This window comes from Oncorhynchus masou, chromosome 12 (genome assembly GCF_036934945.1).
Source record: "Oncorhynchus masou masou isolate Uvic2021 chromosome 12, UVic_Omas_1.1, whole genome shotgun sequence".
Taxonomy (NCBI): domain Eukaryota; kingdom Metazoa; phylum Chordata; class Actinopteri; order Salmoniformes; family Salmonidae; genus Oncorhynchus; species Oncorhynchus masou.
In genome coordinates, this window is record NC_088223.1 from 8,868,048 (window position 1) to 8,881,443 (window position 13,396).

Consider the following 13,396-nt stretch of genomic DNA (forward strand, 5'->3'; position numbering starts at 1 on the left):
TATGTACGTACGTATGGATGTGTGTATGCACGCATGCGTGTGTGTATGCGCATGTATTTATCAACGCATGTGTGTGTGTGTGTGTGTGTGTGTGTGTGTGTGTGTGTGTGTGTGTGTGTGTGTGTGTGTGTGTGTGTGTGTGTGTGTTATGGCCCAACAACACTCGTCTTCCAGAATCCCAATGCTGTTTACCCATAAGTAATTTGTCCAAGGCTTGGATACCATTATAAAATGGTCGTCCACCGTGCATACAATATTTTCACCTCTACTCTCTAAGTGCACTCAGTTCATTTTATAATGGTATCCTGGTTTTTTTAACCAGTCATTGTTTTATTGAGTAGACTTTAGATTACTCAATGGCAACCTGGTGGGAGTGGAATTCAAAACTACACCATAAGCAAACGTAAATTTCGCATCCTTATTTGGGCTAATAATACACGTTTACAATAGAATACAAAAACGGCGAGTGTCGTTTTATTAATAATCTCTGGATAAAGAAAGAGGCACAACCGAGCGCGGTGTTAAGAAGAGCGGGAAGCGCTCCACATCTCAGTTCCCTCCTGGGACTACCCTCTCAGAGAGAGAGAGACAGAGGGAGAGACAGAGAGAGAGAGAGAGAGAGAGAGAGAGAGAGGAAAACAAAAACAGAGAGAAAGATATGGATGAGAGGGGTGGGTTTTTGGCCATCTGACGGGAGCAGCACGTTTTATTCTGCAACCCTGGGGCTCTCAGCGCAGCCTCAGCCAGCGCACCTCGGTAAACAAGAGAAAAATAACCTAAACGACTGTTTATACTATAGCCTAACGTTTGTTAAACAGGGTAGCAAATAGTGGTAACGATTTTTAGGACAACGGAATTGTCCCGTTACTGAGGTAATCGTTTCAAATAATACCTTTTTTTGTTGGTGTGTGTTCATCTAACAAGTGACTGTGCGGACCGTGCCCCACCGTGAGCAGCGCACAGACCTGTCCCAGGTGCTGAAACCGCCGGTGTTGCGTTTCTGCGGCAACCAACGACCAAGTTCAGGCTACACCGCCAGTAACCGATTTTTTTAAATGAGAACAAGAAAAGGAGAGCGGGGGAGGAAAGGATCTTAGCGCGGTGAATGCTAAGCAACCCACTAGCCGAGGTGTCGGTCCGGCTTTCGCGAGTAAATGGGATATTCGTTTGGCCGGGCAGGATGTAAAAAATTGCTTGAAGGATGGGGAAACAAGGCTTCTCTGCGGCGACACTGCCACTGCTCGTGTTGGGCTCGCTTACGGTATCGGTTTCCGCCGGTGGTAAGTGTAAGTTGACATGTGTTGATGCTAATATGATTAATAATAGCATCCGGAATAGGATATATCAATCGATAATCAACCAAGTCAATGACCTGACAGTTCTATGCCCGTACAAACATATGTACATTGAACGTCCATATACTGGTAAATCAGTAAGAATAATTGTGTGTGAATAGGCTATTGATTTAATAGGTTATTGATGAGAGGAAGGAGATGGCTCACAATCTTTTTCGGTTACTGTATCACCCACTGAATTGAGCTCTGCCCGGAGTACCCCTGAAGTACCCCCTCTTGTGCATTTTACCAGTAAGCCTATGGTCTCATGAGCCTACTCAGGAACCCCTGTGGACAGGCCAAGTAACCCACGGGATCCTAGTCCCCTGGTTGGGAACCACTGGTCTGATATAATGAACGGTAGGTTAGTCTAGGGGTTCTGGAGAAACACCACTATGTAATATATATATATATATATATATATATATATATATATATATATATATAGAGAGAGAGAGAGAGGGCTGTGAGTACATGTTGTAGAGGTATGAATGGATTGGTATAGTCCAGTGTTTCCCAAACTCGGTTACCACCATATTATCGGTTACCACCATACCACCATACTATCTATGGTGGTGAAATGTCTCCTAGTAGTATACTATCTATGGTGGTGACATGTCTCCTAGCAGTATACTATCTATGGTGGTGAAATGTCTCCTAGTAGTATACTATCTATGGTGGTGAAATGTCTCCTAGTAGTATACTATCTATGGTGGTGAAATGTCTCCTAGTAGTATACTATCTATGGTGGTGACATGTCTCCTAGCAGTATACTATCTATGGTGGTGAAATGTCTCCTAGTAGTATACTATCTATGGTGGTGAAATGTCTCCTAGTAGTATACTATCTATGGTGGTGAAATGTCTCCTAGTAGTATACTATCTATGGTGGTGAAATGTCTCCTAGTAGTATACTATCTATGGTGGTGAAATGTCTCCTAGTAGTATACTATCTATGGTGGTGAAATGTCTCCTGGTAGTATACTATCTATGGTGGTGAAATGTCTCCTAGTAGTATACTATCTATGGTGGTGAAATGTCTCCTAGTAGTATACTATCTATGGTGGTGAAATGTCTCCTAGTAGTATACTATCTATGGTGGTGAAATGTCTCCTGGTAGTATACTATCTATGGTGGTGAAATGTCTCCTAGTAGTATACTATCTATGGTGGTGAAATGTCTCCTAGTAGTATACTATCTATGGTGGTGACATGTCTCCCAGTAGTATACTATCTATGGTGGTGAAATGTCTCCTAGTAGTATACTATCTATGGTGGTGAGATGTCTCCTAGTAGTATACTATCTATGGTGTTGAAATGTCTCCTAGTAGTATACTATCTATGGTGTTGAAATGTCTGCTAGTAGTATACTAAATATGGTGGTGAGATGTCTCCTAGTAGTATACTATCTATGGTGGTGACATGTCTCCTAGTAGTATACTATCTATGGTGTTGAAATGTCTCCTAGTAGTATACTATCTATGGTGGTGACATGTCTCCCAGTAGTATACTATCTATGGTGGTGAAATGTCTCCTAGTAGTATACTATCTATGGTGTTGAAATGTCTCCTAGTAGTATACTATCTATGGTGTTGAAATGTCTGCTAGTAGTATACTATCTATGGTGGTGAGATGTCTCCTAGTAGTATACTATCTATGGTGGTGACATGTCTCCTAGTAGTATACTATCTATGGTGTTGAAATGTCTCCTAGTAGTATACTATCTATGGTGTTGAAATGTCTGCTAGTAGTATACTATCTATGGTGGTGAGATGTCTCCTAGTAGTATACTATCTATGGTGGTGAAATGTCTCCTAGTAGTATACTATCTATGGTGGTGAAATGTCTCCTAGTAGTATACTATCTATGGTGGTGAAATGTCTCCTAGTAGTATACTATCTATGGTGGTGAAATGTCTCCTCGTAGTATACTATCTATGGTGGTGAAATGTCTCCTAGTAGACACATCCCTCACGACGCCAGGACAGCGGAGTCAATCACCACCTTCCGGAGACACCTGAAACCCCACCTCTTCAAGGAATACCTAGGATAGGATAAGTAATCCTTCTCACCCCCCCCCTTAATGATTTAGATGCACTATTGTAAAGTGGCTGTTCCACTGGATGTCAGAAGGTGAATTCACCAATTTGTAAGTCGCTCTGGATAAGAGCGTCTGCTAAATGACTTAAATGTAAATGTAATGGTGAAATGGACAACACTCTCCATGCTGCTATTCACTGCAGTATGGCCACATACTTGATCTTAGCCGCGGGGGCAGTTACACAAGTTTGACTTTCTTACAGCCTAATTTTCTAGATCAATCAATGTACAGCAATATCTTCTATATTGGAGAACCCCTGTAATATATACACATCCTTAGCTATGGGGCTTACAAGAGCTGAATTTCATATACTTTATACAACATCAGTGTAGCAGATATCACAATATCTTAATATAACTTCAAATAAAATAAATCACTGTAGGCTACAGTAGAACACATATGAGAATATATTGGCCTCCTGCCTATCTGATAATATTAATCACTTATTCAGATTACAAACTGGTTCTGTAAAGGTAAAGGAAATGAAAAATGTCCTGCCTTACTTTTCAAAACCTCCCACAATGCCTCTCGCCATGTCAAGTCCATTTATCTCCTGAGTGTCAACTTCTTGCTCAAAGCCATGAGCGGACATGTGTTCTGTGATGTTTAGCCTCCTTCCAAGGCTGTTTCTGAAGACTCTGGCTGTTAGTGCCTATTCTATATATATATATATTATTTTACTTTGAGTGTTAACCTGGCTGTCCTCTTTAGCCTTGTCTACAAGGCTAGCTACCACCAAATGTGCCTTGGTTCAGGCGTGTTCAAAAGCCTTTCTTCAGAGGGCTCTTCATTCTTTTTGTTTTTCTACATCTGATGCAGAGGATGTTTTCCACCAGCTGGGTAAAGTACTTTAGTAAAAAATAATATAAAGTACTACTTAAGTAGTGTCACAGGCCGGCTCATAGCCTGTGGCAAAAATGAGGGGATGCGAACAACAGTAACAACAGGTATAGGCCAATTAAAACAACACTATTAACTTTAAACTAAGAAAAATACAGTACAACAGTACAATACAGTACAACATCCATGTGTATGTATAGTGTGTATGCATGTGTCTGTGTTTATGTTTGTGGTGCTTCACAGTGGAATAGAATTCCATGTAGTCATGGCTCTATGTAGTACTGTGTGCCTCCCATAGTCTGTTCTTGATTTGGGGACTGTGAAGAGACCTCCTGTGGCATGTCTTGTGGGGTATGCATGGGTGTCCGAGCTGTGTGCCAGTAGTTTAGACAGACAGCTCGGTGCATTCAACATGTGCTGGTCTACCTTCTGAATGCACCTTCTGAATTCTGAATCTACCTTCTGAATGCACCTTCTCGATGCATTCAATACCTCTCATAAATACAAGCAGTGACGAAGTCAATCTCTCCTCCACTTTGAGCCAAGAGAGATTGACTTGCATATTATTAATGTTAGCTCTCTGTGTACATCCAAGGGCCAGCCGTGCTGCCCTGTTCTGAGGCAATTGCAACTTTCCTAAGTCCTTTTTTTGTGGCACCTGACCACACAACTGAACATGTGGTCAGTGACAAAACTTGGGCCTGTAGGACCTGCCTTGTTGACGGTGCTGTCCGAAGGTAGAAACTAGGGCCTGTAGGACCTGCCTTGTTGACAGTGCTGTCGGAAGGTAGAAACTAGGGCCTGTAGGACCTGCCTTGTTGACAGTGCTGTCGGAAGGTAGAAACTAGGGCCTGTCGGACCTGCCTTGGTGACAGTGTTGTCAGAAGGTAGAGCAGCGCTTTATCATGGATGTACTTCTCTCCCATCTTAGCTACTGTTGTATCAATATGTTTTGATCATGACAGTTTGGTCACGCCAACTTGCTCAATTTCCACATGATTAATTATTACAATATTTAGTTGAGGTTTAGGATTTAGTGAATGATTTGTCCCAAATACAATGCTTTTAGTTTTTAGAAATATTTAGGACTAAATTATTCCTTGCCACCCATTCTGAAACTAACTGCAGCTCTTTGTAAAGTTTTGTAGTCATTTCAGTCGCTGTAGTAGCTGATATGTATAGTGTTGAGTCATTCCTCAAAGCCAGTGGCTTGTCAGTAGTAAAGATTGCAAAACGTAAAGGGCCTAGACAGCTGTTGGACTGTGCCTCTGGCTTTCCATACATTTTAAAAACAAGAAAATACTACTGTCTGCTTTGCTTAATGTAGGGGATTTGAAATGATTTATACTTTTACTTTTGATACCCCAGTATATTTAAAACCCAAATACTTTTAGACTTTTACTCAAGTAGTATTTTACTGAGTGACTTTCACTTTTACTTAAAGTAACTTTCTATTAAAGATATCTATACTTTTACTCAAGTATGACAATTGGGTACCTTTTCCACCCAGTCTTTTGCTAGTTTAATCGCTCCAGTCATTTCTAGACCCAAGCTTTTTACATGTTGTATAGCCCAACATTGATTTCTGCATGACAAGCCAGGTTTTACGTTTGCTTGTTCTTGAACTGCAAATTGCACCTGCTCTGAGCACGTTGGTGGACGCACTGCCCCTCTCTTCCCCAGCCCTGACTCGCTAGTAAGCCTGGAGGTGGTGATGCTGAACTGGTGGGATTAGCATCGCTGCTAGCTCGTTAGCCTATTAGCTAGTGGAGGTGGTGATGCTGAACTGGTGGGATTAGCATCGCTGCTAGCTCGTTAGCCTATTAGCTAGTGGAGGTGGTGATGCTGAACTGGTGGGATTAGCATCGCTGCTAGCTCGTTAGCCTATTAGCTAGTGGAGGTGGTGATGTTGAACTGGTGGGATTAGCATCGCTGCTAGCTCGTTAGCCTATTAGCTAGTGGAGGTGGTGATGCTGAACTGGTGGGATTAGCATCGCTGCTAGCTCGTTAGCCTATTAGCTAGTGGAGGTGGTGATGCTGAACTGGTGGGATTAGCATCGCTGCTATCTAGTAAGCCTATTAGCTAGTGGAGGTGGTGATGCTGAACTGGCGGGATTAGCATCGCTGCTAGCTAGTGTAACAGTATAACTTTAGTCCGTCCCCGGGCACGAACCAGGGACCCTCTGCACACATCAACAGTCACCCTCGAAGCATCGTTACCCATCGCTCCACAAAAGCCGCGGCCCTTGCAGAGCGCACCGCCGCTAACTAGTTAGCCATTTCACATCCGTTACACTTGTAAGCCTATTAGCTAGTGGAGGTTTGTGATGCTGAACATCAAATTCAATGCGACTTGTATGCTCTAGTCGGCTGGCCCTCGCTACATATTCGTCGCCAGACCCACTGGCTCCAGGTCATCTACAAATCCATGCTAGGTAAAGCTCCGCCTTATCTCAGTTCACTGGTCACGATGGCAACACCCATCCGTAGCACGCGCTCCAGCAGGTGTATCTCACTGATCTTCCCTAAAGCCAACACCTCATTCGGCCGCCTTTCGTTCCAGTACTCTGCTGTCTGTGACTGTGTGAATTGCAAAAATCCCTGAAGTTGGAGACTTTTATCTCCCTCACCAACTTCAAACATGTGCTATCTGAGCAGCTAACCGATCGCTGCAGCTGTACATAGTCTATTGGTAAATAACCCACCCATTTTCACCTACCTCATCCCCACACTGTTTTTATTTATTTACTTTTCTGCTCTTTTGCACACCAGTATCTCTACCTGTACATGACCATCTGATCATTTATCACTCCAGTGCTAATCTGCAAAATTGTAATTATTCGCCTACCTCCTCATGCCTTTTGCACACAATGTATATAGACTCGCCTTTTTTGTACTGTGTTATTGACTCGTTAATTGTTTACTCCATGTGTAACTCTGTGTTGTCTGTTCACACTGCTATGCTTTATCTTGGCCAGGTCGCAGTTGTAAATGAGAACTTGTTCTCAACTAGCCTACCTGGTTAAATAAAGGTGAAATGAAAAAAAAAAATCCACCGGCCCTCTCCATAAGCTCTATGTACAAATGAGAGAGCAGGTCTGAGATCAGTGTAATAGGATATGATGATTACATAGTAGGATCACGGCACTTTTACATGATGGTCTTTCTGGGGGGTGGGAGAAATAACGAGGAGGCAACTTGATTTTACGCTGATCGATTTTATTAGAATGTCGACAGTGAGAACAGTGAGATATTTAATAAATCATGTCGCCGGCTCAAAGTAAGCAATGCGATATGGCCAATATACCACGGCGAAGGGCTGTATATGGCCAATATACCACGGCGAAGGGCTGTATATGGCCAATATACCACGGCGAAGGGCTGTATATGGCCAATATACCACGGCGAAGGGCTGTATATGGCCAATATACCACGGCGAAGGGCTGTATATGGCCAATATACCACGGCGAAGGGCTGTATATGGCCAATATACCACGGCGAAGGGCTGTATATGGCCAATATACCACGGCGAAGGGCTGTATATGGCCAATATACCACGGCGAAGGGCTGTATATGGCCAATATACCACGGCGAAGGGCTGTATATGGCCAATATACCACGGCGAAGGGCTGTATATGGCCAATATACCACGGCGAAGGGCTGTATATGGCCAATATACCACGGCGAAGGGCTGTATATGGCCAATATACCACGGCGAAGGGCTGTATATGGCCAATATACCACGGCGAAGGGCTGTATATGGCCAATATACCACGGCGAAGGGCTGTATATGGCCAATATACCACGGCGAAGGGCTGTATATGGCCAATATACCACGGCGAAGGGCTGTATATGGCCAATATACCACGGCGAAGGGCTGTATATGGCCAATATACCACGGCGAAGGGCTGTATATGGCCAATATACCACGGCGAAGGGCTGTATATGGCCAATATACCACGGCGAAGGGCTGTATATGGCCAATATACCACGGCGAAGGGCTGTATATGGCCAATATACCACGGCGAAGGGCTGTATATGGCCAATATACCACGGCGAAGGGCTGTATATGGCCAATATACCACGGCGAAGGGCTGTATATGGCCAATATATAATGTTTTTATGCACGACGCAGTCTACGCTCTGCTCACAGCTTCCTTCTCAAATAATGCATGATAATTATAAGGTATTAAAGTAAACTGTGATTCTAAAAATGTGAAAGTGATTCTAAATTCCTGACATTGTATAAGCTGTGTGTGTGCGTGTGTGTGTGTGTGTGTGTGTGTGTGTGTGTGTGTGTGTGTGTGTGTGTGTGTGTGTGTGTGTGTCCTTAGAGCATTCCTTGGCATACAGTGTTGTTGACAGTAATTAACCGTAAAGTAATCTATCATCACTGTGGGACGATGGGAACCATTTGATGAGATTTTTCTCTAACCCCTTAGTTCGGCTGTGTCAGCAAGAGACTGATAAATGAGCTGGTTTTGGCAAACAATCCCAGACATATCACAACGCCTTTGGAAAGAATTCAGAACCTTGTGACTTTTTCCACATTTTGTTACATTACAGCCTTATTCTAAAAATTGATTCGATTTATTGATTCAATTTACACACAATACCTCACAATGACAAAGCAAAAAACACATTTTTAGAAATGTTTGCAAATGTATTGAAAATGTAAAAAAACCCAGAAATGTCACATTTACGTGAGTAAATCATAAGCTTTACACATCACCTTGTTGAAGCACCTTTGGCTGTGATTACAGCCTTGGGTCTTCTTGGGTACAAGCTACAAGCATGGCACACCTGTATTCGGGGAGTTTCTCCCATTCTTCTCTGCAGAGCCTCTCAAGCTTTGTCAGGTTGGATGGGGAGCATTGCTGCACAGCTATTTTCAGGTCGCTCTCTCTGTTCGATCAGGTTGAAGTCCGGGCCCTGGCTGGGCCACCCAAGGACATTTAGAGACTTGTCCCAAAGCCACTCCTGCGTTGTTTTGGCTGTGTGCTTAGGGTCATTGTCCTGATGGAAGGTGAACCTTCGCCCCAGTTTAAGGTCCTGAGTGCTCTGGAGCAGGTTTTCATCAAGGATCTCTCTGTACTTTGCTCCATTCATCTTTCCCTCGATCCTGACTAGTGTCCCAGTCCCTGCCACTGAAAAACATCCCCACAGCATGATGCTGACACCACCATGCATCACCATAGGGATGGTGCCAGGTTTCTTCCAGGTGTGAAGCTTGGCCTTCAAGCCAAAGAGTTCAATCTTGGTTTCATCAGAACAGATAATCATCTTTCTCATGGTCTGAGAGTCCTTTAGGTGCCTTTTGGCAAACTCCATGCAGGCAGTCATGTGCCGTTTACAGAGGAGTGGCTTCCGTCTGGCCACTCCACAATAAAGGCTTGATTGGTGGAGTGCTGCAGAGATGGTTGTCCTTTCGGAATGTTCTCCCTTCTCCACAGAGGAACTCTGGAGCTCTGTCAGAGTGACCATCGGGTTCTTTGTCACCTCCCTGAGTCTTGGTGATTCCAAACTTCTTCCGTTTAAGTGGAGGCCACTGTGTTCTTCTGGACCTTCAATGCTGCAGAAATGTTTTGGTAGCCTTCCCCAGATCTGTGCCTCAATACAATCCTGTCTCTGAGCTCTACGGACAATTCCTTCGACCTCATGGCTTGGAACCTTATATAGACAGGTTTGTGCCTATCCAAGTCATCTCCAGTCAGCTGATTTTACCACAGGTAGACTCCAATGAAGTTGTAGAAACATCTCAAAGATGATCAATGGAAACAGGAGCTCCTGAGCTCGATTTTTGAGTCTCATAGCACAGGGTCTGAATACTCGTGAAAATAAAAGATATGTCTGTTTTTATTTTTAATACATTTGCTTTTTCATTATGGGGTATTGTGTGCAGATTGATGAGGAAAATGTTTTATTTAATCCATTTTAGAATAACATGCTGACACGTCACGTGCGCGAGTGTTGCAAAATAAATGTACATGTTATTCAATCATTGCATCCACACTGCTCGCACGCGTCAACAAACATCTGCGAAGCCAGGCACTAAAATTGAACTTGGTTCTATTTGTGATGCTTGAAGTGCTGCAAGTCCCCTCTTTTCCATCTCCTAATTGTTTTTTTGGAGCATATACCCACATGGGTGATTGAAAGATGAACTGAGGTCAACACTCCAGTCCAGTTGGTGGTGGTAATGCACCTTAAAGTTGGTTGCCAAACAGCCATATAAAGTCCACAGAAGAAGAAGCTTGAAGGAGGAGAGATTACTAGAAACTAACGAGGTTGACCCTTTTATCTGTGGATTAATTGTCGGAGTAGAGGCATTGTGTATTTCAGGTAAAATAACAACCCAATGTTTATATCACAGGACAAATTAGCTAGCAACCAGCAAGCTAGCTAGCTAAATTGCCATGAATGTTTAATGCTTTTCAACCTGTTTGTTTTGATATTTAAACATGCGTGTCCTGATAGTGTCTGGTGTCCGTGGACAAAATCATTATGCGCAGTTGGACACACCCAGTGGTCTGGTCAGTATGTAAGGCTGTAACGTAATAAAACACACACACAAGACACACACACATCTTTTTCCAAGATGGCGTAGAAGTGCAGACGTTTTTTGTTGTCTTCTCGTGTAATTTTTGTCTTTTTTGTATTTTTTTGTGTATATTTCAATTTATTTTCGATCTCTTTTCCATCTTTAAATTAAATATACCTTCCGTAACCCGCCTCACCCAATGTGGTACGGATACGCAATTTTTTATAGCTAGAACCTCCATCAGAAGCTAACCAGCTAATTAGCTACTAGCTATTTAGTCATTGTCAGCCAATGCTAGTGGCCTTTACCTTCTGCACAGACACCAGACATATTTTTTGCCTGGATAATACTTGCCAGCCTGCCAGCCTCGGACTGTTTCTCCACTACAACGCCGGATTCCTGACGTAAACCCTGGACCATTACTCCTGATCATCACAGCTAGCTAGCTGCCACCGAGTGACCCAGCCCCGAAGCTCGCCCCGAGTCAGGCCCACCTCCCGGCCCCAACACTGCTAAAATCCACTACTCCTCCTGATCGATTTTTGAGACTGTGTGACTGTGTGTGAGACTGTGTGACTGTGTGACTGTGTGTGAGACTGTGTGTGACTGTGTGTGAGACTGTGTGAGAGACTGTGAGACTGTGTGAGACTGTGTGACTGTGTGTGAGACTGTGTGTGTGACTGTGTGTGTGACTGTGTGTGAGACTGTGTGAGAGACTGTGTGTGACTGTGTGTGAGACTGTGTGTGTGACTGTGTGTGAGACTGTGTGTGAGACTGTGTGAGACTGTGTGTGAGACTGTGTGTGAGACTGTGTGTGACTGTGTGTGTGACTGTGTGTGTGACTGTGTGAGAGACTGTGTGTGACTGTGTGTGAGACTGTGTGTGACTGTGTGTGTGACTGTGTGTGAGACTGTGTGTGAGACTGTGTGTGACTGTGTGTGTGACTGTGTGTGAGACTGTGTGTGAGACTGTGTGTGACTGTGTGACTGTGTGTGACTGTGTGTGAGACTGTGTGTGAGACTGTGTGTGTGACTGTGTGAGAGACTGTGTGTGAGAATGTGTGACTGTGTGTGAGACTGTGTGAGACTGTGTGTGAGAGACTGTGTGTGAGACTGTGTGTGAGACTGTGTGTGACTGTGTGTGTGACTGTGTGTGAGACTGTGTGAGAGACTGTGTGACTGTGTGTGACTGTGTGTGAGACTGTGTGTGAGACTGTGTGTGTGACTGTGTGAGAGACTGTGTGAGAATGTGTGACTGTGTGTGAGACTGTGTGACTGTGTGTGTGTGACTGTGTGTGTGACTGTGTGTGAGACTGTGTGTGTGACTGTGTGTGTGACTGTGTGTGAGACTGTGTGACTGTGTGTGTCTGTGTGTGTGACTGTGTGACTGTGTGAGACTGTGTGTGAGACTGTGTGACTGTGTGTGTCTGTGTGTGAGACTGTGTGACTGTGTGACTGTGTGAGACTGTGTGTGAGACTGTGTGACTGTGTGTGAGACTGTGTGTGAGACTGTGTGTGACTGTGTGTGTGACTGTGTGTGTGACTGTGTGTGACTGTGTGTGACTGTGTGTGTGACTGTGTGTGAGACTGTGTGACTGTGTGTGAGACTGTGTGTGAGACTGTGTGTGAGACTGTGTGTGTGTGACTGTGTGTGACTGTATGTGAGACTGTGTGACTGTGTGTGTGACTGTGTGTGAGACTGTGTGTGAGACTGTGTGTGACTGTGTGTGACTGTGTGTGTGACTGTGTGTGACTGTGTGTGTGACTGTGTGTGAGACTGTGTGACTGTGTGTGTGACTGTGTGTGAGACTGTGTGACTGTGTGTGTGACTGTGTGTGACTGTGTGTGACTGTGTGTGTGACTGTGTGTGAGACTGTGTGACTGTGTGACTGTGTGAGACTGTGTGTGAGACTGTGTGACTGTGTGTGAGACTGTGTGTGAGACTGTGTGTGTGACTGTGAAACTGTGTGTGAGACTGTGTGACTGTGTGTGTGACTGTGTGTGAGACTGTGTGTGTGACTGTGTGTGAGACTGTGTGACTGTGTGTGTGACTGTGTGTGAGACTGTGTGACTGTGTGTGACTGTGTGTGTGACTGTGTGACTGTGTGTGGTGTGTGACTGTGTGTGTGACTGTGTGTGAGACTGTGTGTGACTGTGTGTGAGACTGTGTGACTGTGTGTGTGACTGTGTGTGAGACTGTGTGACTGTGTGTGAGACTGTGTGACTGTGTGTGGTGTGTGACTGTGTGTGAGACTGTGTGTGAGACTGTGTGTGCCTGTGTGTGCCTGTGTGACTGTGTGTGGTTTGTGACTGTGTGTGAGACTGTGTGTGAGACTGTGTGTGACTTTGTGACTGTGTGACTGTGTGTGGTGTGCGACTGTGTGTGGTGTGTGACTGTGTGTGGTGTGTGACTGTGTGACTGTGTGTGGTGTGTGACTGTGTGACTGTGTGTGGTGTGTGACTGTGTGTTGTGTGTGACTGTGTGTGGTGTGTGACTGTGTGACTGTGTGTGGTGTGCGACTGTGTGACTGTGTGTGGTGTGTGACTGTGTGTGGTGTGTGACTGTGTGACTGTGTGTGGTGTG

At 44.4% G+C, this 13,396-nt stretch overlaps 1 protein-coding gene across 2 annotated transcripts in view; it reads left to right on the forward strand.

Moving 5' to 3' along the window:
- The first annotated feature begins 690 nt into the window (after nt 1-690).
- Nucleotides 691-13,396, forward strand: part of LOC135549510 (fibronectin type III domain-containing protein 5-like) — a 33,511-nt gene continuing 20,805 nt past the window's right edge. Inside the window, exon 1 of one of the 2 annotated variants that reach the window (XM_064979524.1) lies at nt 691-1,286. In XM_064979524.1, coding sequence (XP_064835596.1) covers nt 1,202-1,286 — 85 coding nt within the window. In that variant the 5' untranslated portion in view covers nt 691-1,201. The remainder of the gene's footprint in view (nt 1,287-13,396) is intronic. The other variant, XM_064979525.1, reaches the window with a different exon arrangement.